We start from the raw sequence: 24,078 nt of genomic DNA on the forward strand, positions 1-24,078 counted from the left end.
CACCCTTTACTGTTCACTACCAACCTTTTCATCCTAAAAAAAGGTGAAAAATTTCCCTCAGCGGGAATTGGATTAGCCAGAGTTTAGGTATTAGAGAGGGATTATCCCAATTCGCCGGCTCCCCTATAAAGTTACACCTACTGAAAATGGATACATCCTCGCAAGGGGTATTGTTTGGAGTAATGTCTGGCACCCGGAAGTGGTTTATCTAACTATCGGCTCCCTGGCCCCCAAAGATAAAGTGTATGTGTTATCGACTGGCTCAACAGAGGCATAATACAATTCATATAGCTATTTAGTCACAGAGCCAGATACCTTTAGCCCTAATACCAGGCAAAAAGGTTTCTCTGTCTTTATCCTCGAAAATTACTGGCGAAGTATCCCACACCCACATAAAATTAACCAGGTAGGAACCAATAAGATAGGTGGATGGATACTGCCTGACCGAAGAAAATATCATATTTAAATAGAATTAAGTTTCCACATCGAAGGCAAAGTCTGTGATGGTTTTAATTTAAGGTACTAATAAAAAATAAAATTATAAAACAGACCCCAATAACAATGCAGATATTTGAAAATATATAAAAAAAAAATGAGTGAAATATGGTGCACAATAAAAGTGAATAAAGAAGGACAAAAATTCCAAGACTTTTGGCAGTTTTGTTATTAGTGATGGATATTTGGCGACAAGCCAGAGTATTACCTGATTTAGTTCTTCTTAGCGAACCCATCCTAGTTAGTTTGGAGACTGTATATGGAAGTGATGAGGAAGGAGAACTACTTGATGTTGAAACTGTATTGTACAACAACATATTTCTTTAACAACAGCAACAATTTCTCAGAGATTACTAAGTATTTAAGGCCCCGTGTCACTATACGCGGTTTGTCGCGGCGAGCAGCGATCTCAAAGAGGTGAAACTATAAGATGACACTCGGGCCGTTGTTTGCGATATACTCGGTATCTATAAGGGAACCAGTGTAGTAGTAGCGAACATGTGCTAGATTTCAACAATATGCTTATGATAACAATATGTTAGTATGATTAAAGTTTCTGTCCAAAGAAGAGTGCTGTTCCGACGATGAAGAACTCTATCACTTAAAATAAGGACGATGTTGGGTGCATGGTATCAATATGAAGAGAACAAGATTTAGAGTATATTAATCGATGTAGACTGGTTTTAATATTTTCGAATATCGTGAGAAGTTTTCGAGGAACTGTATGACCTATCGAATAAGAATGATGAAAACATACTAGCTTTGACCAATCGGCCACGATGTGAGGAGAGAAGAGAGAGAGACAATTTTGGATAATACAATAGATTGGCTTCCCGCCTCGATCAGAGATGGTGCCCGCCGCGACAGATCATGTTGTGTGCACCGGGGCCTTTAATTAGAAAGAGAGCGAATATCAGTACAAATGTATAAAAGACCATTTCCAAAATTATTAACAGCGGAAATATTAAAACAAATACAAAAAATCACACAAAAGATTTAAAAAGCAGAGCCATATGTTATTATATCGTAAAAATAAATAAAAATTAAATTACAATTTATAATTGTAAACAATCTAATAAAGCTGAGAAAAAGAATACGGAAAAAATGACCATGCCTGATAGAATATCTGTTTAACTTAAATGAAATTTTTACTAAATTTTGAAAATTAAATAGAATTTTATGACTATTATGACAGACAATACTGGCTACGATCAAATTAAGTTTACTACCTGGTGTTTGGGGCAGTGACTTAGTCGCCGAAGAAATACTGGCATTTCGCCTTACACTCGGAGATCGTTTACTAGCTGATGATGGCTAGAATGTAAAGAATATTATAATTATTATTTGTTTTTTAATACAATACAATTTCCAAGGAGAGTTATAAACTTAGCTGACACTTACCACACTCCTATCCGGCTCGTCTTCGTCCAACAAATCTGCAAACAAAGTATTTATTTAGATGAATACTTTATATGTTCATCTTTTATTTTATTTTGGAATATTTTTTATGAGTATATTACACGGTCAATCAAACCAACCGTATATAGCACGCCTGCTGATTTCAATTGATAAATTCTACTTCCTCCATCTTCTTGCAAAAAGTACTGCATGGATCAAGGATCCTGATCCTTCGGTCAGGACTGAACTTAAAATCAGTTTAGTCATTTCTAAAATAACTTTAAAAACAACTTCCATCTTGGGATCTCAAAACAATATCTCCGATTGAAATTGGATATCGATAAGTACGACATGATCACTATCTTCTTCTTACCTCTTGTTTAATTTCTCTAACGAAACATTATATGTATTACTCAAAATGCTCAACTTAATTACAACAGTTTGATAGAATGCAGCATCCATCTTAAATTTATCTAAAGCGCAAAGCTCTCTTGGGTTCCATTTTAATTAAACGATAGAAATTTAATTAATAACACAAAATTGTAGAATTAGAGATAACCAGATCAATCACATTAAATTTTCGGAAAAGCTGGAAAAGATTTTGTTTTTGTTCAAAATTATTCTGTGTTATTACCTCAAAATTACTCTCTCTTTTACAACCAGAATTAAATCAAATCACTTTTGAACTATTTTTCTTAAAATACTAATGCAATTTTATCATCTTCAGAATCACGAGAAAGTAAAATCACCTTTAACGTTAAGGGCTCAAAATGAACTGGAATACTCTAGTAGAGATAAACCTGGTGTGTTAGAACCTTAATAACTACAACCTTCCTAAAATGTAACCAAACACCATAATAACATTAACATAGCATAATCTTCTTTTCATAATGACAAAAAATAAACTAACCAAGGACTAATACTATTACATAATTACACGACCAACTTTAGTACTGAATTTGTATGTTGACAAAATTATGCATTACTAACGCAAAATTGCAATAAAACTTTTCAATGTTAAATGAATCATTTAACATAATAACGTATGAATATTTACTATTTCTAAAAATTAAACGTTTTTTAAAAATGAATTTATAATGTGTTATTCGTAAGGAAAGTAAATATTGCATAAATCAATCATAAAAGCTGTATTGTAGTGTACATTTTATTACACATAAATGTAAACAAAACTAAAAACGGAAACTACAGCGAGCGATAAGGATCGTAAATGTTTTCTTTTTCGTTCACATATTCTAACCTGTTACTACTTTCTATTATTTTCAAAATGTTCTCTTAAGATTGTAGTAGTTTCTACTAAGAAAATTATTATTTTGGAACTTAAAAATATTAGTCTCAACGAATGGGGGATTGGAATGAGAATTTTAAACATCAAGATTAATTTTAAATTAATATCTGGAGTGAACACTCACATGACTATCTAGTACAACTATTTTCAAGGTTCTAACGCTAATATGAGACGTGAGGTCATACATGGAGCTTTTAATGCAGAGAATAAGAGATAATGGTGCACCGGAATAATGGGGCCGAGTTCTACTCTCTAGAAATAGAAGGGTGGTTAGAACCAGCCTGTTTTCGCCATAGAATAGAATAACCAGAGTGGAAGAGGAGGATACAGTCTCCCTGATTGGTGGCGATGCAATCGCTGGGATATGTCATGAGATCTTTGGCGTGCTGAGGATCAGAGGAGATAATCTGGCGAAAACACAGTGAGTGATTGACATAGAGCCTCGGTGCAACGGGACCAGCTACAATTCACTAAAAAATAATAATTAGCAGAAATATTTTAAAAACGCGACATTATCCTACTGCACATAACATTCATTGTTGATACTTAACATTTTTACTAAAAACCAAATACTTTAATTTTGTACATGTTCTTTTTAAAGCCATAATTTTCCAAATACCGTTAATACTAAAAGGATCTGATTCATTAATGTGGTAATCTTGATCAGTTGATTTTTTTCAAATTTACAATTTGGTTACATATTTAATCCGTACTAACAATTAACGGATGTTACGTCCTTGAACTGCATTGAAATGAAAACGCAAACTTCCTCCCGATCATAATCGAATTTTTCTAGGAAAATATTTCAAATGAAAACTAGAGAAAATCTTGAAGGCAATAAATTCACCAGTTAAAAGAAAACTACAGACATCAGTTTTCAAAAACTGAGAACTCTATTCAGTGAAGGCGCTACCTCCGATTCATTCTTTTCACCAAAACCTTATTATTGCGTGTGAATTAGGGTCCTAGGTTTTAGGTTTAGGTTCCTAAAACAGACGCGTGTCCAATTTTGTGATTTCTGCGATTTTTCTTCTTCCTTTTTTTTTTTTCTATTTACAATGAGATATCTGGTGAGTTTAATGTTTAAAAATCGCACTTCTTCGTACTCTTGAAACTCCAAAACGAGCATTTGCTCAGAAAATTCGCAACAGAGAATCTACAAGGGAGCAAACACTTTCTCAGAAGAACAGCCAGAGAAAGAAGATTCAACTGTCTGTGAGTAAAATGAGTAAAATAGGGAAACTGCGATCTTACACTCTTTTGGTTCAAGCGACCTGAGCAACAGGTCCCACTGCTGTATCCAATTGAATTCCTCTCCCCAATCATATTCATAACTCATGAAATATTAATTTCAAGTAATTCACTAAAACGTTTTTTACAAAATGAAACGTTTAGAAAATATCTTTTTTAAAATTCCTAGTTTTTTGTGGATAAAAAAAAGGAATCCACAGAAACAATTCAAACACTTTCACACCACTTGGAGATAGTTGCTACTCAGACAACACAGTGCACAGCTTTACAACAATCGACTGCTTATTTTTTTTTTGTTTTGGTGGTAAACCTAGTGATATGAGCGTTTCTGTAGATACCTCAGTGTGTTTGTGTGTGTGTGTTTTAGCGATTGTGTTTTGTGAGATAATGGCGGGAAGATCTCGCTCCTGGCCAATAGAAGGAGGGATACAGGGAGAGAGACAGAGATAGAGAGAGGAGCCTTCTTTAAATAGTAGAAGTTACTTCCCTAATGGTACAGCTGGTGAATGGTTAATTAGGTGAAAATGTTTAATTACGTATACATAACGCATTGCTGCCAACGTAATGTGTTCAAGGTAATCCAATAGACAAAAGAAATATATATTCTCTTATCCCTTGAGTTTAGAAAGTAAAGCAATCGTGCAGATTTTCGATAATCTTTCCACCTTATGTGAAAAACAATTTTTCCAGTATTTTCTTGATTCCAACTCCTACAATTTCTTTTCAACATCGTACAAAGATCATAAACATAAATCTAAAACTTTTATTTGAAACTTGTACCAGAAAATGTGATTGTTACTTCAGGGGGTGGTGAAAGGGGAAGGGTTGGATAGATTCCCTCTAAACTGCGATTTTTTGTAAAATGTTCTGTTCTATCTCTAGTGCACTGTACAGTAGGGCCAAATATGATGCTAGAACTGGACATTTCTAAGATAATTTCTCGATAATTTCTTTCCGAAGTGCCTAGTGGAATGGTCACTTCCTCAAAAACAGCTGCTAGACTTTACTCCACGCTTGCTCAGTGATGCGTTCAGTACACGTAGATTTATTACGTTTTTTTTTCTTTTACTACAGCCCATTTTCTAGAGAAATCATTTTACGGCAGTTCAAGGTGATAGGTTGGGCTGGGCTTCCCTGTGAAGGTGATGTTGGCAAGAATTCGAATGGGGGTCAAATAATCCGAGTTCCGAGTTGATGTGTTAGAACCTTGAGAAAGGAAGGAAGTAAAACAGTAATGCCAGTTGGGATCACCACAAAGCTGAATAATATTGAACCATTTCCGAGTTCAAATCAAGTGAATTTTGTGCACCTGATGCACAACAAAAAGGTGATGTAATTGTATTACATATAACGCTTATGAACTAAGGAGGAAGTAGTACTGAACATGGATGAAAATCCAACAAAGGACAAAACGGAAGAAGGCATGCTGCTACGAAGGGATGAACCTTTGGTCTCTATATTCTGTAAACTCATACAAGGTTAACCACGTTTCTTCCTGGAAAGTATCCTAAGAAATAATTCAAAACATTAATACTGTACGAATATGTCGCCTACTTCGAAAATTTCACACCATTGCTTCCTTCAACTACAATAATTGAAAGTAAAAAAAGAAGGGAATACTTACTCGTATTTTGTGCGGTAGGATAGAAATCGCCAGCCTCCTTTATCTCATCGAACTTCGCCATTAGTATTGGAATTCTGTTTTAACAAAATGTTATTCTTATAATAGAATTGTAACAAGAAGTAGACCCGAGCATTTCCACATAAAATACAAAAATAAATATATTCAAAAAAAAAATTAATTCCGGAATAAATAAAAAAATATATAAAACTTGTTCCTCATCTTAGTGGAACCACCTTAATGGACAAATATAAGGATTTCACTGTTTCATAGAAAACCCAAAATTTAACTCTAAATATCTCGTTTCCTACTCGACTGATTTTTACGAAATTTTATACAATTAATGGCAATACTTGTCTCCATATAAGTATAAAATATAAAAAAAATCTATCCAGTACTTTTTGAGATATATCAAGTTATAGATTTCACTGTTTCAGACGAAACCAAAATTTAACTCTAAATATCTCGTTTCCTACTCGACTGATTTTTACGAAATTTTATACAATTATAGACAATGCTTGTCTTCATATACGTTTAAACAAAATCTATCGAGTAGTTTTCGAGATATTTCAAGTTAATGATTTCACTGTTTCAAACGAAACCAAAATTAAAGTCTAAATATCTCGTTTCCTACTCGACTGATTTTTACGAAATTTTATACAATTATAGACAATGCTTGTCTTCATATACGTTTAAACAAAATCTATCGAGTAGTTTTCGAGATATTTCAAGTTAATGATTTCACTGTTTCAAACGAAACCAAAATTAAAGTCTAAATATCTCGTTTCCTACTCGACAGATTTTTACCAAATTTTATACAATTATAGACAATAGTTGACTTCATATACGTAAAAAATATAAACAAAATCTATCAAGTAGTTTTCGAGGTATTTCAAGTTAAAGATTTCACTGTTTCATAGAAAACCCAAAATTTAACTCTAAATATCTCGTTTCCTACTCGACTGATTTTTACGAAATTTTATACAATTCTAGACAATACTTGTCTTCATATACGTTTAAAATATAAACAAAATTTATCGAGTAGTTTTCGAGATATTTGAAGTTAAAGATTTCACTTTTTCAAACGAAACCAAAATTTAACTCTAAATATCTCGTTTTCTACTCCACAGATTTTTACGAAATTTTATACAATTATAGACAATCCTTCTCTTCATATACAGGTAAAATATAAGACAAATCTATCGAGTAGTTTTCGAGATATTTGAAGTTAAAGATTTCACTGTTTCAAACGAAACCAAAATTAAAGTCTAAATATCTCGTTTCCTACTCGACAGATTTTTACGAAATTTTATACAATTATAGACAATAGTTGTCTTCATATACGTATAAAATATAAACAAAATCTATCAAGTAGTTTTCGAGGTATTTCAAGTTAAAGATTTCACTGTTTCATAGAAAACCCAAAATTAAAGTCTAAATATCTCGTTTCCTACTCGACACATTTTTACGAAATTTTATACAATTATAGACAATACTTATCTTCATAAACGTATAAAGTATAAAAAACATTTATCAAGTAGTTTTCGAGATATTTCAAGTTAAAGATTTCACTGTTTCATACGAAATCAAAATTTAACTTTAAATATCTCGTTTCCTACTCGACAGATTTTTACGAAATTTTATACAATTATAGACAATCCTTCTCTTCATACACACGTAAAATATAAGACAAATCTATCGTGTAGTTTTCGAGATATTTCAAGTTAAAGATTTCACTGTTTCAAACGAAACACAAATTTAACTCTAAATATCACGTTTCCTACTCGACAGATTTTTACGAAATTTTATACACTTATAAATAACACTTGCCTTCTTATACGTATAAAATATAATCAAATACTATCGAGTAGTTTTTTTAGATATTTCAAGTTAAAGATTTCACTGTTGCATACGAAACCAAAATTTAACTCTAAATATCTCGTTTCCTACTCGACTGATTTTTACGAAATTTTATACAATTATAGACAATAGTTGTCTTCATATACGTATAAAATATAAACAAAATCTATCAAGTAGTTTTCGAGGTATTTCAAGTTAAAGATTTCACTGTTGCATAGAAAACCCAAAATTTAACTCTAAATATCTCGTTTCCTACTCGACAGATTTTTACGAAATTTTATACACTAATAGATAACACTTGCCTCCATATACGTATAAAATATAATCAAATACTATCGAGTAGTTTTTTTAGATATTTCAAGTTAAAGATTTCACTGTTGCATACGAAACCAAAATTTAACTCTAAATATCTCGTTTCCTACTCGACTGATTTTTACGAAATTTTATACAATTATAGACAATACTTGTCTTCATAAACGTATAAAGTATAAAAAAAATCTATTGAGTAGTTTTCGAGATATTTCAAGTTAAAGATTTCACTGTTTCATACGAAATCAACATTTAACTTTAAATATCTCGTTTCCTACTCGACAGATTTTTACGAAATTTTATACAATTATAGACAATAGTTGTCTTCATATACGTATAAAGTATAAAAAACATTTATCGAGTAGTTTTCGAGATATTTCAAGTTAAAGATTTCACTGTTTCATACGAAATCAAAATTTAACTTTAAATATCTCGTTTCCTACTCAACAGATTTTTACGGAATTTTATAAAATTATAGACAATCCTTCTCTTCATATACAGGTAAAATATAAGACAAATCTATCGAGTAGTTTTCGAGATATTTGAAGTTAAAGATTTCACTGTTTCAAACGAAACCAAAATTAAAGTCTAAATATCTCGTTTCCTACTCGACAGATTTTTACGAAATTTTATACAATTATAGACAATAGTTGTCTTCATATACGTATAAAATATAAACAAAATCTATCAAGTAGTTTTCGAGGTATTTCAAGTTAAAGATTTCACTGTTTCATAGAAAACCCAAAATTAAAGTCTAAATATCTCGTTTCCTACTCGACACATTTTTACGGAATTTTATACAATTATAGACAATCCTTCTCTTCATACACACGTAAAATATAAGACAAATCTATCGTGTAGTTTTCGAGATATTTCAAGTTAAAGATTTCACTGTTTCAAACGAAAACAAAATTTAACTCTAAATATCTCGTTCCCTACTCGACAGATTTTTACGAAATTTTATACAATTATAGACAATACTTATCTTCATAAACGTATAAAGTATAAAAAACATTTATCGAGTAGTTTTCGAGATATTTCAAGTTAAAGATTTCACTGTTTCATACGAAATCAAAATTTAACTTTAAATATCTCGTTTCCTACTCAACAGATTTTTACGGAATTTTATACAATTATAGACAATCCTTCTCTTCATATACAGGTAAAATATAAGACAAATCTATCGAGTAGTTTTCGAGATATTTGAAGTTAATGATTTCACTGTTTCATACGAAATCAAAATTTAACTTTAAATATCTCGTTCCCTACTCGACAGATTTTTACGAAATTTTATACAATTATAGACAATACTTATCTTCATAAACGTATAAAGTATAAAAAACATTTATCGAGTAGTTTTCGAGATATTTCAAGTTAAAGATTTCACTGTTTCATACGAAATCAAAATTTAACTTTAAATATCTCGTTTCCTACTCGACACATTTTTACGGAATTTTATACAATTATAGACAATCCTTCTCTTCATATACAGGTAAAATATAAGACAAATCTATCGTGTAGTTTTCGAGATATTTCAAGTTAAAGATTTCACTGTTTCAAACGAAACCAAAATTTAACTCTAAATATCTCGTTCCCTACTCGACAGATTTTTACGAAATTTTATACAATTATAGACAATACTTATCTTCATAAACGTATAAAGTATAAAAAACATTTATCGAGTAGTTTTCGAGATATTTCAAGTTAAAGATTTCACTGTTTCATACGAAATCAAAATTTAACTTTAAATATCTCGTTTCCTACTCAACAGATTTTTACGGAATTTTATACAATTATAGACAATCCTTCTCTTCATATACAGGTAAAATATAAGACAAATCTATCGAGTAGTTTTCGAGATATTTGAAGTTAATGATTTCACTGTTCCAAACGAAACCAAAATTAAAGTCTAAATATCTCGTTCCCTACTCGACAGATTTTTACGAAATTTTATACAATTATAGACAATAGTTGTCTTCATATACGTATAAAATATAAACAAAATCTATCTAGTAGTTTTCGAGGTATTTCAAGTTAAAGATTTCACTGTTTCATAGAAAACCCAAAATTTAACTCTAAATATCTCGTTTCCTACTCGACAGATTTTTACGAAATTTTATACACTAATAGATAACACTTGCCTCCATATACGTATAAAATATAATCAAATACTATCGAGTAGTTTTTTTAGATATTTCAAGTTAAAGATTTCACTGTTGCATACGAAACCAAAATTTAACTCTAAATATCTCGTTTCCTACTCGACTGATTTTTACGAAATTTTATACAATTATAGACAATACTTGTCTTCATAAACGTATAAAGTATAAAAAAAATCTATTGAGTAGTTTTCGAGATATTTCAAGTTAAAGATTTCACTGTTTCATACGAAATCAACATTTAACTTTAAATATCTCGTTTCCTACTCGACAGATTTTTACGAAATTTTATACAATTATAGACAATAGTTGTCTTCATATACGTATAAAGTATAAAAAACATTTATCGAGTAGTTTTCGAGATATTTCAAGTTAAAGATTTCACTGTTTCATACGAAATCAAAATTTAACTTTAAATATCTCGTTTCCTACTCAACAGATTTTTACGGAATTTTATAAAATTATAGACAATCCTTCTCTTCATATACAGGTAAAATATAAGACAAATCTATCGAGTAGTTTTCGAGATATTTGAAGTTAAAGATTTCACTGTTTCAAACGAAACCAAAATTAAAGTCTAAATATCTCGTTTCCTACTCGACAGATTTTTACGAAATTTTATACAATTATAGACAATAGTTGTCTTCATATACGTATAAAATATAAACAAAATCTATCAAGTAGTTTTCGAGGTATTTCAAGTTAAAGATTTCACTGTTTCATAGAAAACCCAAAATTAAAGTCTAAATATCTCGTTTCCTACTCGACACATTTTTACGGAATTTTATACAATTATAGACAATCCTTCTCTTCATACACACGTAAAATATAAGACAAATCTATCGTGTAGTTTTCGAGATATTTCAAGTTAAAGATTTCACTGTTTCAAACGAAAACAAAATTTAACTCTAAATATCTCGTTCCCTACTCGACAGATTTTTACGAAATTTTATACAATTATAGACAATACTTATCTTCATAAACGTATAAAGTATAAAAAACATTTATCGAGTAGTTTTCGAGATATTTCAAGTTAAAGATTTCACTGTTTCATACGAAATCAAAATTTAACTTTAAATATCTCGTTTCCTACTCAACAGATTTTTACGGAATTTTATACAATTATAGACAATCCTTCTCTTCATATACAGGTAAAATATAAGACAAATCTATCGAGTAGTTTTCGAGATATTTGAAGTTAATGATTTCACTGTTTCATACGAAATCAAAATTTAACTTTAAATATCTCGTTCCCTACTCGACAGATTTTTACGAAATTTTATACAATTATAGACAATACTTATCTTCATAAACGTATAAAGTATAAAAAACATTTATCGAGTAGTTTTCGAGATATTTCAAGTTAAAGATTTCACTGTTTCATACGAAATCAAAATTTAACTTTAAATATCTCGTTTCCTACTCGACACATTTTTACGGAATTTTATACAATTATAGACAATCCTTCTCTTCATATACAGGTAAAATATAAGACAAATCTATCGTGTAGTTTTCGAGATATTTCAAGTTAAAGATTTCACTGTTTCAAACGAAACCAAAATTTAACTCTAAATATCTCGTTCCCTACTCGACAGATTTTTACGAAATTTTATACAATTATAGACAATACTTATCTTCATAAACGTATAAAGTATAAAAAACATTTATCGAGTAGTTTTCGAGATATTTCAAGTTAAAGATTTCACTGTTTCATACGAAATCAAAATTTAACTTTAAATATCTCGTTTCCTACTCAACAGATTTTTACGGAATTTTATACAATTATAGACAATCCTTCTCTTCATATACAGGTAAAATATAAGACAAATCTATCGAGTAGTTTTCGAGATATTTGAAGTTAATGATTTCACTGTTCCAAACGAAACCAAAATTAAAGTCTAAATATCTCGTTCCCTACTCGACAGATTTTTACGAAATTTTATACAATTATAGACAATAGTTGTCTTCATATACGTATAAAATATAAACAAAATCTATCTAGTAGTTTTCGAGGTATTTCAAGTTAAAGATTTCACTGTTTCATAGAAAACCCAAAATTAAAGTCTAAATATCTCGTTTCCTACTCGACACATTTTTACGAAATTTTATACAATTATAGACAATACTTATCTTCATAAACGTATAAAGTATAAAAAACATTTATCAAGTAGTTTTCGAGATATTTCAAGTTAATGATTTCACTGTTTCATACGAAATCTAAATTTAACTTTAAATATCTCGTTTCCTACTCGACAGATTTTTACGAAATTTTATACAATTATAGACAATAGTTGTCTTCATATACGTATAAAATATAAACAAAATCTATCTAGTAGTTTTCGAGGTATTTCAAGTTAAAGATTTCACTGTTCCATAGAAAACCCAAAATTTAACTCTAAATATCTCGTTTCCTACTCGACAGATTTTTACGAAATTTTATACACTTATAGATAACACTTGCCTTCATATACGTATAAAATATAATCAAATACTATCGAGTAGTTTTTTTAGATATTTCAAGTTAAAGATTTCACTGTTGCATACGAAACCAAAATTTAACTCTAAATATCTCGTTTCCTACTCGACTGATTTTTACGAAATTTTATACAATTATAGACAATAGTTTTCTTCATATACGTATAAAATATAAACAAAATCTATCAAGTAGTTTTCGAGGTATTTCAAGTTAAAGATTTCACTGTTGCATAGAAAACCCAAAATTTAACTCTAAATATCTCGTTTCCTACTCGACAGATTTTTACGAAATTTTATACACTTATAGATAACACTTGCCTACATATACGTATAAAATATAATCAAATACTATCGAGTAGTTTTTTTAGATATTTCAAGTTAAAGATTTCACTGTTGCATACGAAACCAAAATTTAACTCTAAATATCTCGTTTCCTACTCGACAGATTTTTACGAAATTTTATACAATTATAGACAATAGTTGTCTTCATATACGTATAAAATATAAACAAAATCTATCAAGTAGTATTCGAGGTATTTCAAGTTAAAGATTTCACTGTTTCATAGAAAACCCAAAATTAAAGTCTAAATATCTCGTTTCCTACTCGACACATTTTTACGAAATTTTATACAATTATAGAAAATACTTGTCTTCATAAACGTATAAAGTATAAAAAAAATCTATTGAGTAGTTTTCGAGATATTTCAAGTTAAACATTTCACTGTTTCATACGAAATCAAAATTTAACTTTAAATATCTCGTTTCCTACTCGACAGATTTTTACGAAATTTTATACAATTATAGACAATAGTTGTCTTCATATACGTATAAAATATAAACAAAATCTATCAAGTAGTTTTCGAGGTATTTCAAGTTAAAGATTTCACTGTTTCATAGAAAACCCAAAATTAAAGTCTAAATATCTCGTTTCCTACTCGACACATTTTTACGGAATTTTATACAATTATAGACAATCCTTCTCTTCATACACACGTAAAATATAAGACAAATCAATCGTGTAGTTTTCGAGATATTTCAAGTTAAAGATTTCACTGTTTCAAACGAAACCAAAATTTAACTCTAAATATCTCGTTCCCTACTCGACAGATTTTTACGAAATTTTATACAATTATAGACAATCCTTCTCTTCATATACAGGTAAAATATAAGACAAATCTATCGAGTAGTTTTCGAGATATTTGAAGTTAATAATTTCACTGTTTCAAACGAAACCAAAATTTAACTCTAAATATCTCGTATCCTGCTCGACTGATTTTTACCAAATTTTATACACTTATAGATAATACTTGCCTTCATATACGTATAAAATATAATCAAATACTATCGAGTAGTTTTTTTAGATATTTCAAGTTAATGATTTCACTGTTTCAAACGAAACCAAAATTAAAGTCTAAATATCTCGTTTCCTACTCGACAGATTTTTACGAAATTTTATACAATTATAGACAATCCTTCTCTTCATACACACGTAAAATATAAGACAAATTTATCGTGTAGTTTTCGAGATATTTCAAGTTAAAGATTTCACTGTTTCAAACGAAACCAAAATTTAACTCTAAATATCTCGTATCCTGCTCGACTGATTTTTACCAAATTTTATACACTTATAGATAATACTTGCCTTCATATACGTATAAAATATAATCAAATACTATCGAGTAGTTTTTTTAGATATTTCAAGTTAAAGTTTTCACTGTTTCAAACGAAACCAAAATTTAACTCTAAATATCACGTTTCCTACTCGACAGATTTTTACGAAATTTTATACAATTATAGACAATAGTGGTCTTCATATACGTATAAAATATAAACAAAATCTATCAAGTAGTTTTCGAGGTATTTCAAGTTAAAGATTTCACTGTTGCATACGAAACCAAAATTTAACTCTAAATATCTCGTTTCCTACTCGACTGATTTTTACGAAATTTTATACAATTATAGACAATAGTTGTCTTCATATACGTATAAAATATAAACAAAGTCTATCAAGTAGTTTTCGAGGTATTTCAAGTTAAAGATTTCACTGTTGCATAGAAAATCCAAAATTTTACTCTAAATATCTCGTTTCCTACTCGACAGATTTTTACGAAATTTTATACACTTATAGATAACACTTGCCTCCATATACGTATAAAATATAATCAAATACTATCGAGTAGTTTTCGAGATATTTCAAGTTAAAGATTTCACTGTTTCAAACGAAAACAATATTTAACTCTAAATATCTCGTTTCTTACTCGACAGATTTTTACGAAATTTTATACAATTATAGACAATACTTGTCTTCATATACGTTTAAAATATAAACAAAATCTACCAAGTAGTTTTCGACGTAATTCAAGTTAAAGATTTCACTGTTTCATATGAAACCCAAAACTTAACTCTAAATATCTCGTTTCCTACTCGAATGATTCTTACGAAATTTTATACAATTATATACAATACTTGTCTTCATATACGTTTAAAATATAAACAAAATCTATCGAGTAGTTTTCGAGATATTTGAAGTTAAAGATTTCACGGTTTCAAACGAAACCAAAATTTAACTCTAAATATCTCGTTTCTTACTCGACAGATTTTTACGAAATTTTATACAATTATAGACAATAGTTGTCTTCATATACGTATAAAATATAAACAAAATCTATCAAGTAGTTTTCGAGGTATTTCAAGTTAAAGATTTCACTGTTTCATAGAAAACCCAAAATTAAAGTCTAAATATCTCGTTTCCTACTCGACAGATTTTTACGAAATTTTATACAATTATAGACAATACTTATCTTCATAAACGTATAAAATATAATCAAATACTATCGAGTAGTTTTTTTAGATATTTCAAGTTAATGATTTCACTGTTTCAAACGAAGCCAAAATTAAAGTCTAAATATCTCGTTTCCTACTCGACTGATTTTTACGAAATTTTATACAACTATAGACAATAGTGGTCTTCATATACATATAAAATATAAACAAAATCTATCAAGTAGTTTTCGAGGTATTTCAAGTTAAAGATTTCACTGTTTCATAGAAAACCAAAAATTAAAGTCTAAATATCTCGTTTCCTACTCGACAGATTTTTACGAAATTTTATACAATTATAGACAATACTTATCTTCATAAACGTATAAAGTATAAAAAACATCTATCGAGTAATTTTCGAGATATTTCAAGTTAAAGATTTCACTGTTTCATACGAAATCAAAATTTAACTTTAAATATCTCGTTCCCTACTCGAATGATTTTTACGAAATTTTATACAATTATAGACAATCCTTCTCTTCATATACAGGTAAAATATAAGACAAATCTATCGAGTAGTTTTCGAGATATTTGAAGTTAATGATTTCAATGTTTCAAACGAAACCAAAATTAAAGTCTAAATATCTCGTTTCCTACTCGACAGATTTTTACGAAATTTTATACAATTATAGACAATTCTTCTCTTCATACACACGTAAAATATAACACAAATTTATCGTGTAGTTTACGAGATATTTCAAGTTAAAGATTTCACTGTTTCAAACGAAACCAAAATTTAACTCTAAATATCTCGTTTCCTGCTCGACAGATTTTTACGAAATTTTATACAATTATAGACAATAGTGGTCTTCATATACGTATAAAATATAAACAAAATCTATCAAGTAGTTTTCAAGGTATTTCAAGTTAAAGATTTCACTGATTCATAGAAAACCCAAAATTTAACTTTAAATATCTCGTTTCCTACTCGACAGATTTTTACGAAATTTTATACAATTATAGACAATCCTTCTCTTCATACACACGTAAAATATAAGACAAATCTGTCGTGTAGTTTTCGAGATATTTCAAGTTAAAGATTTCACTGTTTCAAACGAAAACAATATTTAACTCTAAATATCTGGTTTCCTACTCGACAGATTTTTATGAAATTTTATAAAATTATAGGGAATACTTGTCTTTATAAACGTATATAATATAAACCAAATCTATCGAGTAGTTTTCGAGATATTTCAAGTTAAAGATTTCACTGTTTCATACGAAATCAAAATTTAACTTTAAATATCTCGTTTCCTACTCGACAGATTTTTACGAAATTTTATACACTTATAGATAACACTTGCCTTCATATACGTATAAAATATAATCAAATACTAGCGAGTAGTTTTCGAGATATTTCAAGTTAAAGATTTCACGGTTTCATAAGAAATCAAAATTTAACTTTAAATATCTCGTTTCCTACTCGACAGATTTTTACGAAATTTTATACAATTATAGACAATCCTTCTCATCATACACACGCAAAATATAAGACAAATCTGTCGTGTAGTTTTCGAGATATTTCAAGTTAAAGATTTCACTGTTTAAAACGAAAACAATATTTAACTCTAAATATCTCGTTTCTTACTCGACAGATTTTTACGAAATTTTATACAATTATAGACAATAGTTGTCTTCATATACGTATAAAATATAAACAAAATCTATCAAGTAGTTTTCGAGGTATTTCAAGTTAAAGATTTCACTGTTTCATAGAAAACCCAAAATTAAAGTCTAAATATCTCGTTTCCTACTCGACACATTTTTACGAAATTTTATACAATTATAGACAATACTTATCTTCATAAACGTATAAAATATAATCAAATACTATCGAGTAGTTTTTTTAGATATTTCAAGTTAATGATTTCACTGTTTCAAACGAAACCAAAATTAAAGTCTAAATATCTCGTTTCCTACTCGACAGATTTTTACGAAATTTTATACAATTATAGACAATAGTGGTCTTCATATACGTATAAAATATAAACAAAATCTATCAAGTAGTTTTCGAGGTATTTCAAGTTAAAGATTTCACTGTTTCATAGAAAACCCAAAATTAAAGTCTAAATATCTCGTTTCCTACTCGACACATTTTTACGAAATTTTATACAATTATAGACAATACTTATCTTCATAAACGTATAAAGTATAAAAAACATCTATCAAGTAGTTTTCGAGATATTTCAAGTTAAAGATTTCACTGTTTCATACGAAATCAAAATTTAACTTTAAATATCTCGTTTCCTACTCGACAGATTTTTACGAAATTTGATACAATTATAGACAATCCTTCTCTTCATATACGGGCAAAATATAAGACAAATCTATCGAGTAGTTTTCGTGATATTTGAAGTTAATGATTTCACTGTTTCAAACGAAACCAAAATTAAAGTCTAAATATCTCGTTTCCTACTCGACAGATTTTTACGAAATTTTATACAATTATAGATAATACATGCCTTCATATACGTATAAAATATAATCAAATACTATCGAGTAGTTTTTTTAGATATTTCAAGTTAATGATTTCACTGTTTCAAACGAAAACAATATTTAACTCTAAATATCTCGTTTCTTACTCGACAGATTTTTACGAAATTTTATAGAATTATAGACAATACTTATCTTCATAAAAGTATAAAGTATAAAAAACATCTATCGAGTAGTTTTCGAGATATTTCAAGTTAAGGATTTCACTGTTTCATATGAAACCCAAAACTTAACTCTAAATATCTCGTTTCCTACTCGAATGATTCTTACGAAATTTTATACAATTATATACAATACTTGTCTTCATATACGTTTAAAATATAAACAAAATCTATCGAGTAGTTTACGAGATATTTCAAGTTAAAGATTTCACTGTTTCATATGAAACCCAAAACTTAACTCTAAATATCTCGTTTCCTACTCGAATGATTCTTACGAAATTTTATACAATTATATACAATACTTGTCTTCATATACGTTTAAAATATAAACAAAATCTATCGAGTAGTTTTCGAGATATTTGAAGTTAAAGATTTCACTGTTTCAAAAGAAAACAATATTTAACTCTAAATATCTCGTTTCCAAGTTGACAGATTTTTACGAAATTTAATGCAATTATAGACAATACTTGTCTTCATATACGTTAAAAATATAAACAAAATTTATCGAGTAGTTTTCGAGATATTTGAAGTTAAAGATTTCACGGTTTCAAACGAAACCAAAATTTAACTCTAAATATCTCGTTTCTTACTCGACAGATTTTTACGAAATTTTATACAATTATAGACAATAGTTGTCTTCATATACGTATAAAATATAAACAAAATCTATCAAGTAGTTTTCGAGGTATTTCAAGTTAAAGATTTCACTGTTTCATACGTAATCAAAATTTAACTTTAAATATCTCGTTTCCTATTGGACAGATTTTTACGAAATTTTATACAATTATAGACAATACTTGTCTTTATATACGTTTAATATATAAACAAAATCTATCAAGTAGTTTTCGACGTAATTCAAGTTAAAGATTTCACTGTTTCAAAAGAAAACAATATTTAACTCTAAATATCTCGTTTCCTACTCGACACATTTTTACGAAATTTTATACAATTATAGACAATACTTATCTTCATAAACGTATAAAGTATAAAAACATCTATCGAGTAGTTTTCGAGATATTTCAAGTTAAAGATTTCACTGTTTCATACGAAATCAAAATTTAACTTTAAATATCTCGTTTCCTACTCGACAGATTTTTACGAAATTTGATACAATTATAGACAATCCTTCTCTTCATATACAGGTAAAATATAAGACAAATCTATCGAGTAGTTTTCGTGATATTTGAAGTTAATGATTTCACTGTTTCAAACGAAACCAAAATTAAAGTCTAAATATCTCGTTTCCTACTCGACAGATTTTTACGAAATTTTATACAATTATAGATAATACTTGCCTTCATATACGTATAAAATATAATCAAATACTATCGAGTAGTTTTTTTAGATATTTCAAGTTAATGATTTCACTGTTTCAAACGAAACCAAAATTAAAGTCTAAATATCTCGTTTCCTACTCAACAGATTTTTACGAAATTTTATACAATTATAGACAATACTTATCTTCATAAACGTATAAAGTATAAAAAAAATCTATCGAGTAGTTTTCGAGAAATTTCAAGTTAAAGATTTCACTGTTTCATACGAAATCAAAATTTAACTTTAAATATCTCGTTCCCTACTCGACAGATTTTTACGAAATTTTATACAATTATAGACAATCCTTCTCTTCATATACAAGTAAAATATAAGACAAATCTATCGAGTAGTTTTCGAGATATTTGAAGTTAATGATATCACTGTTTCAAACGAAACCAAAATTAAAGTCTAAATATCTCGTTTCCTACTCAACAGATTTTTACGAAATTTTATGCAATTATAGACAATCCTTCTCTTCATACACACGTAAAATATAAGACAAATTTATCGTATAGTTTACGAGATATTTCAAGTTAAAGATTTCACTGTTTCAAACGAAACCAAAATTTAACTCTAAATATCTCGTTTCCTGCTCGACTGATTTTTACGAAATTTTATACAATTATAGACAATACTTGTCTTCATAAACGTAAAAAAAAAATCTATCGAGTAGTTTTCGAGATATTTCAAGTTAAAGGTTTCACTGTTTCATATGAAATCAAAATTTGACTTTAAATATCTCGTTTCCTACTCGACAGATTTTTACGAAATTTTATACAATTATAGACAATCCTTCTCTTCATACACACGTAAAATATAAGACAAATCTGTCGTGTAGTTTTCGAGATATTTCAAGTTAAAGATTTCACTGTTTCAAACGAAAACAATATTTAACTTTAAATATCTCGTTCCCTACTCGACAGATTTTTACGAAATTTTATACAATTATAGACAATCCTTCTCTTCATATACAGGTAAAATATAATCAAATACTATCGAGTAGTTTTTTTAGATATTTCAAGTTAATGATTTCACTGTTTCAAACGAAGCCAAAATTAAAGTCTAAATATCTCGTTTCCTACTCGACAGATTTTTACGAAATGTTATACAATTATAGACAATAGTGGTCTTCATATACGTTTAAAATATAAACAAAATCTATCGAGTAGTTTTCGAGATATTTGAAGTTAAAGATTTCACTGTTTCAAAAGAAAACAATATTTAACTCTAAATATCTCGTTTCCTACTTGACAGATTTTTACGAAATTTTATACAATTATAGAGAATCCTTCTCTTCATACACACGTAAAATATAAGACAAATCTATCGTGTAGTTTTCGAGATATTTCAAGTTAAAGATTTCACTGTTTCAAACGAAAACAATATTTTACTGTAAATATTTCGTTTCTTACTCGACAGATTTTTACGAAATTTTATACAATTATAGACAATAGTTGTCTTTATATACGTTTAATATATAAACAAAATCTATCAAGTAGTTTTCGACGTAATTCAAGTTAAAGATTTCACTGTTTCATATGAAACCCAAAACTTAACTCTAAATATCTCGTTTCCTACTCGAATGATTCTTACGAAATTTTATACAATTATATACAATACTTGTCTTCATATACGTTTAAAATATAAACAAAATCTATCGAGTAGTTTTCGAGATATTTGAAGTTAAAGATTTCACTGTTTCAAACGAAAACAATATTTTACTCTAAATATTTCGTTTCTTACTCGACAGATTTTTACGAAATTTTATACAATTATAGACAATACTTGTCTTTATATACGTTCAATATATAAACAAAATCTACCAAGTAGTTTTCGACGTAATTCAAGTTAAAGATTTCACTGTTTCATATGAAACCCAAAACTTAACTCTAAATATCTCGATTCCTACTCGAATGATTCTTACGAAATTTTATACAATTATATACAATACTTGTCTTCATATATGTTTAAAATATAAACAAAATCTATCGAGTAGTTTTCGAGATATTTGAAGTTAAAGATTTCACGGTTTCAAACGAAACCAAAATTTAACTCTAAATATCTCGTTTCTTACTCGACAGATTTTTACGAAATTTTATACAATTATAGACAATACTTATCTTCATAAACGTATAAAGTATAAAAAACATCTATCGAGTAATTTTCGAGATATTTCAAGTTAAAGATTTCACTGTTTCATACGAAATCAAAATTTAACTTTAAATATCTCGTTCCCTACTCGACAGATTTTTACGAAATTTTATACAATTATAGACAATCCTTCTCTTCATATACAGGTAAAATATAATCAAATACTATCGAGTAGTTTTTTTAGATATTTCAAGTTAATGATTTCACTGTTTCAAACGAAGCCAAAATTAAAGTCTAAATATCTCGTTTCCTACTCGACAGATTTTTACGAAATGTTATACAATTATAGACAATAGTGGTCTTCATATACGTATAAAATATAAACAAAATCTATCAAGTAGTTTTCGAGATATTTGAAGTTAATGATATCACTGTTTCAAACGAAACCAAAATTAAAGTCTAAATATCTCGTTTCCTACTCAACAGATTTTTACGAAATTTTATGCAATTATAGACAATCCTTCTCTTCATACACACGTAAAATATAAGACAAATTTATCGTATAGTTTACGAGATATTTCAAGTTAAAGATTTCACTGTTTCAAACGAAACCAAAATTTAACTCTAAATATCTCGTTTCCTGCTCGACTGATTTTTACGAAATTTTATACAATTATAGACAATACTTGTCTTCATAAACGTAAAAAAAAAATCTATCGAGTAGTTTTCGAGATATTTCAAGTTAAAGGTTTCACTGTTTCATATGAAATCAAAATTTGACTTTAAATATCTCGTTTCCTACTCGACAGATTTTTACGAAATTTTATACAATTATAGACAATCCTTCTCTTCATACACACGTAAAATATAAGACAAATCTGTCGTGTAGTTTTCGAGATATTTCAAGTTAAAGATTTCACTGTTTCAAACGAAAACAATATTTAACTCTAAATATCTCGTTTCTTACTCGACAGATTTTTACGAAATTTTATACAATTATAGACAATACTTGTCTTCATATAGGTTTAAAATATAAACAAAATCTACCAAGTAGTTTTCGACGTAATTCAAGATAAAGATTTCACTGTTTCATATGAAACCCAAAACTTAACTCTAAATATCTCGTTTCCTACTCGAATGATTCTTACGAAATTTTATACAATTATATACAATACTTGTCTTCATATACGTTTAAAATATAAACAAAATCTATCGAGTAGTTTTCGAGATATTTGAAGTTAAAGATTTCACTGTTTCAAAAGAAAACAATATTTAACTCTAAATATCTCGTTTCCTACTTGACAGATTTTTACGAAATTTTATACAATTATAGAGAATCCTTCTCTTCATACACACGTAAAATATAAGACAAATCTATCGTGTAGTTTTCGAGATATTTCAAGTTAAAGATTTCACTGTTTCAAACGAAAACAATATTTTACTGTAAATATTTCGTTTCTTACTCGACAGATTTTTACGAAATTTTATACAATTATAGACAATAGTTGTCTTTATATACGTTTAATATATAAACAAAATCTATCAAGTAGTTTTCGACGTAATTCAAGTTAAAGATTTCACTGTTTCATATGAAACCCAAAACTTAACTCTAAATATCTCGTTTCCTACTCGAATGATTCTTACGAAATTTTATACAATTATATACAATACTTGTCTTCATATACGTTTAAAATATAAACAAAATCTATCGAGTAGTTTTCGAGATATTTGAAGTTAAAGATTTCACTGTTTCAAACGAAAACAATATTTTACTCTAAATATTTCGTTTCTTACTCGACAGATTTTTACGAAATTTTATACAATTATAGACAATACTTGTCTTTATATACGTTCAATATATAAACAAAATCTACCAAGTAGTTTTCGACGTAATTCAAGTTAAAGATTTCACTGTTTCATATGAAACCCAAAACTTAACTCTAAATATCTCGATTCCTACTCGAATGATTCTTACGAAATTTTATACAATTATATACAATACTTGTCTTCATATATGTTTAAAATATAAACAAAATCTATCGAGTAGTTTTCGAGATATTTGAAGTTAAAGATTTCACGGTTTCAAACGAAACCAAAATTTAACTCTAAATATCTCGTTTCTTACTCGACAGATTTTTACGAAATTTTATACAATTATAGACAATACTTATCTTCATAAACGTATAAAGTATAAAAAACATCTATCGAGTAATTTTCGAGATATTTCAAGTTAAAGATTTCACTGTTTCATACGAAATCAAAATTTAACTTTAAATATCTCGTTCCCTACTCGACAGATTTTTACGAAATTTTATACAATTA

At 28.3% G+C, this 24,078-nt stretch overlaps 1 protein-coding gene across 18 annotated transcripts in view; it reads right to left on the bottom strand.

The window, feature by feature from the left end:
- chb (CLIP-associating protein) overlaps positions 1–24,078 on the bottom strand; it is an 84,853-nt gene that overhangs the window by 20,595 nt on the left and 40,180 nt on the right. For 11 of the 18 annotated variants that reach the window (XM_074139247.1, XM_074139243.1, XM_074139236.1 and 8 more), the window contains 4 exons: positions 6,075–6,148; positions 1,897–1,931; positions 1,725–1,809; positions 704–793 (listed from right to left, as the gene is read on the bottom strand). In XM_074139247.1, coding sequence (XP_073995348.1) covers positions 704–793; positions 1,725–1,809; positions 1,897–1,931; positions 6,075–6,148 — 284 coding nt within the window. Of the gene's footprint in view, positions 1–703; positions 794–1,724; positions 1,810–1,896; positions 1,932–4,453; positions 4,693–6,074; positions 6,149–24,078 lie in introns of those variants that run through there. The other 7 variants (XM_074139248.1, XM_074139246.1, XM_074139244.1 and 4 more) reach the window with 3 other exon arrangements.

This window comes from Rhodnius prolixus, unplaced genomic scaffold, assembly GCF_049639745.1.
Source record: "Rhodnius prolixus isolate KJV_2025 unplaced genomic scaffold, Rpr scaffold_23, whole genome shotgun sequence".
NCBI lineage: Eukaryota > Metazoa > Arthropoda > Insecta > Hemiptera > Reduviidae > Rhodnius > Rhodnius prolixus.